We start from the raw sequence: 4052 nt of genomic DNA, 5'->3' as shown, positions 1-4052 counted from the left end.
GGGTTCCTGGGAGTCTGGGGACCATAGTAATGGAGGGGAAGGGGGCACAGCAAAGGGTTAATATTCTGAGAACTGTCCATGTTATCGGTTCCTGAAAGGGAAATGAAAGCTCGGAGGAAAAGGGGAACTCCGGGCCTTGTACGGTGTGCGCACGAGACCCACTCAGTGTGAATGATGTCATCGGTGGAAGGCGTGTTTTGCGGTCTGTGACATCATTATATCCGATCGTTATTTATAGATATCTGTTTATTATATTGATCTTCTCCCCTCACATTGGCTTTGTTAATGTTTGCAGAGTCTTTGTTTTCTTGGAGTTACACCGGACCCGTCACTCACTTCAATGTCTCCATGAATAACTTCCTCACGTGTCACAATGTACAGCAACGGGATCAATGTCCAGAAACCGTCCCAGCGGTGTCACACCTGGTGCAGGTAGACGCGCCGTCCCTCATCCTAGCGGTGTCACACCTGGTGCAGGTAGATGCGCCGTGCCTCATCCTAGCGGTGTCACACCTGGTGCAGGTAGATGCACCGTCCCTCATCCTAGCGCTGTCACACCTGGTGCAGGTAGATGCACCGTCCCTCATCCTAGCGGTGGCACACCTGGTGCAGGTAGATGCACTGTCCCTCATCCTAGCGCTGTCACACTTGGTGCAGGTAGATGCGCTGTCCTTAATCCTAGCAGTGTCACACCTGGTGCAGGTAGATGCGCCGTCCCTCATCCTAGCGGTGGCACACCTTGTGCAGGTAGATGCGCCGTCCCTCATCCTAGCGGTGTCACACCTGGTGCAGGTAGATGCGCCGTCCCTCATCCTAGCGGTGGCACACCTTGTGCAGGTAGATGCGCCGTCCCTCATCCTAGCGGTGTCACACCTGGTGCAGGTAGATGCACTGTCCCTCATCCTAGCGGTGTCACACTTGGTGCAGGTAGAAGCGCTGTCCCTTATCCTAGCGGTGTCACACCTGGTGCAGGTAGAAGCACCGTCCCTCATCCTAGCGGTGTCACACCTGGTGCAGGTAGATGCGCCGTCCCTCATCCTAGCGGTGTCACACCTGGTGCAGGTAGATGCGCCGTCCCTCATCCTAGCGGTGTCACACCTGGTGCAGGTAGATGCGCTGTCCCTCACCCTAACGGTGTCACACCTGGTGCAGGTAGATGCACCGTCCCTCATCCTAGCGGTGTCACACCTGGTGCAGGTAGATGCACCGTCCCTCATCCTAGCGGTGTCACACCTGGTGCAGGTAGATGCGCCGTCCCTCATCCTAGCGGTGTCACACCTGGTGCAGGTAGATGCACCGTCCCTCATCCTAGCGGTGGCACACCTGGTGCAGGTAGATGCGCCGTCCCTCATCCTAGCGGTGTCACACCTGGTGCAGGTAGATGCACTGTCCCTCATCCTAGCGCTGTCACACTTGGTGCAGGTAGATGCGCTGTCCTTAATCCTAGCAGTGTCACACCTGGTGCAGGTAGATGCGCCGTCCCTCATCCTAGCGGTGTCACACCTGGTGCAGGTAGATGCGCTGTCCCTCATCCTAGCGGTGTCACACCTGGTGCAGGCAGATGCACTGTCCCTCATCCTAGCAGTGTCACACCTGGTGCAGGTAGATGCGCTGTCCTTCATCCTAGCAGTGTCACACCTGGTGCAGGTAGATGCGTCGTCCCTCATCCTAGCGGTGTCACACCTGGTGCAGATAGATGCGCTGTGCCTCATCCTAGCGGTGTCACACCTGGTGCAGGTAGATGCGCTGTGCCTCATCCTAGCGGTGTCACACCTGGTGCAGGTAGATGCGTCGTCCCTCATCCTAGCGGTGTCACACCTGGTGCAGGTAGATGCGTCGTCCCTCATCCTAGCGGCGTCACACCTGGTGCAGATAGATGCGCTGCCACCTGAGACATGCAGATGGGGGTCATAAACCTGCCACAGCGGGGAGACCACCAGACACTGAAGTAAATAGTTCAATCTGAACCGCCGCCCCCCACACTCCCCAATCCATCTGACTTGTCCTGCTAATCCTGATCCCCCCCACACTGCAGGTAACCCCCAGGAACGCGGCGCGCTGCCGGGCTGGCGCTCGGCTCTCGACGGGATCGGCGGCGTCAGTTCCAGGTAATAACTCACGCGGCGTTTCTGTGTCATTACCGAACAGCTGCTTATTATAAATTGCCCACTAAATTATTTGGATGTGACAACGCTCCGGCGTCCGCTCCACGGCTCGCGGATAATGAATTGCGGAGCCGCGTTCGGGGAATACGGATTGTTTTATTTTCCCCCCACAATTTGATTAAGGGATCGTCAATCACCGCGCTCAATAAATCACCCGAAATGTGCAACACGGCGAGTCGCCGGAGCTCCGAGAGCGGCAATATGGAAGACGCACAAAAAGCTGCACGCGGCTTTCCCCCGCTGTTCCTGCGCTCGGCGACTGCGGGAAATTTACAATTCCATTTGTAGCTTTCTGTGTGAAATGAACGGAACTGATACACGTTGTCACCGGGAAGAGGCACGAACAAAACACATACAATGTATATACAGTACAATAGAACCTTCCTCAGGTGTTTGTTACTGGCTGTGTCCTCACTTCCTGTCTCGGTGGACCCAGGACAAGAGATAGGTAACACCCACTTGTGATGCTGAGCCTCCATGATTGACAAAACTGAAATCCAATAAATCATAGGGATGGGGCGAGGGACAGTCAGGTTGGGGAGGAAAGTGCTAGATGATGCTGGATGTCCTCCAGCCAGGAAATGAGGCGGGCTCTCTAACTTGCTTCAGCTTCTAATGCACATTGTGAGAAGGGCTGAGTGATAAGCTCATCTGTCACTCTGCTCTCTACTCCTATCAGCATGCTTACTGTACCACAGTACACCTGACTGGCTCCTTTTGCTGCTTCTCCTTCCCAGTCTGAGCTCTGCTGGGACTTGTATTGTCACACAGCCCCATCGGCCCAGCCAGCTGTATGGAATGAAGTGTACCTGTATCTGCTCTATGATCCATCCCCAGCGCACACTCACATGCTTCTACCAGGAAACCAGCCGTCCTCTGAGCCGTCACTACACAGAAAACACCGGGCTGTCATTCATGTCTCCAGTTTGCGGCCATTTTGCCGGAGACCACGAGACTCCCCATGGTTACATTGTATAGACGCTGGGTGAGGCAGTGGGCGGAGCTGCTTTTGGGCGGGTCCTAATGTCACATTCTCCTATGCTCTCCTTGGGTATGACTGGTGACGTCATGCAGGGGGTGGGAGGAGTGAAAGCGGATGTTTTGAGCTCGTGACTTCCGTCTCCCTTCACGGCAGATCAGCTGGAAGTCCCGGGGAAGAAAGAGCCGGGGAGAGCGGAGAAGTCCCGGGAAGGGGATGGAGGAGCGGCGGCCTCTATTGGCCAGGTCCCCCCGGGTGTACGGGCGGCGCTGGCTGGTGCTGGTCCTGTTCTCGGCTCTGGGATTCTTTCAGGGGTTGGTGTGGAACACTTGGGGGCCCATCCAGGGCTCGGCCCGGGTCGCCTATGGCTTCTCCAGCCTGGACATCGCGCTACTCGTCCTGTGGGGGCCCATTGGGTTCCTGCCCTGTTTCTTCTTCATGTGGCTGATGGACAAGAAGGGTGAGTGACCCCCATTGTACCCCAATATTATCCCCTCAGTGTACCCTGGTATACTTCCCAGTGTACCCTGGTATACTTCCCACTGTACCCCAATATTACCCCCTCGGGGTACAGTGGGAGGTATACCAGGGTACCCCAATACTACCTCACTGTACTCCATTATACCCCCAACTATATCCTTGCATATCCCCATTGTACCCCGATATTACCCCCTCAGTGTACCCTGGTATACTTCCCACTGTACCCCGATATTACCCCCTCAGTGTACCCTGATATACTTCCCACTGTACCCCATTGTACCCCACTATTACACCCCTCACTGTATCCTAGTATACCCCCATTATACCCTCGCTGTACCCCTATTGCACCCCATTATTACTACCTTACTGTATCCCAGTATACCCAGTCATTGTATATCCCATTAAACCCCCAACTGTACCCCCAGTAT

At 55.3% G+C, this 4052-nt stretch overlaps 2 protein-coding genes across 2 annotated transcripts in view; one reads left to right on the top strand and one right to left on the bottom strand.

Annotated features, from left to right (window-relative positions):
• The window catches only part of HSPBAP1 (HSPB1 associated protein 1), an 84118-nt gene extending 81086 nt beyond the window's left edge, over positions 1-3032 (bottom strand). The window contains exon 1 of the mRNA XM_018558084.1: positions 2975-3032. Coding sequence (XP_018413586.1) covers positions 2975-2996 — 22 coding nt within the window. The 5' untranslated portion in view covers positions 2997-3032. The remainder of the gene's footprint in view (positions 1-2974) is intronic.
• A 208-nt stretch (positions 3033-3240) lies between these two features.
• Positions 3241-4052, top strand: part of DIRC2 (disrupted in renal carcinoma 2) — a 52246-nt gene continuing 51434 nt past the window's right edge. Inside the window, 1 exon segment of the mRNA XM_018558091.1 lies at positions 3241-3604. Coding sequence (XP_018413593.1) covers positions 3361-3604 — 244 coding nt within the window. The 5' untranslated portion in view covers positions 3241-3360.

This window comes from Nanorana parkeri, unplaced genomic scaffold (genome assembly GCF_000935625.1).
Source record: "Nanorana parkeri isolate BGI_ZX_2015 unplaced genomic scaffold, ASM93562v1 scaffold320, whole genome shotgun sequence".
Classification (NCBI taxonomy): Eukaryota; Metazoa; Chordata; class Amphibia; order Anura; family Dicroglossidae; genus Nanorana; species Nanorana parkeri.
Note: the sequence above shows the minus strand (reverse complement) of the source record. Positions and strands in the feature narration are given on the sequence as shown.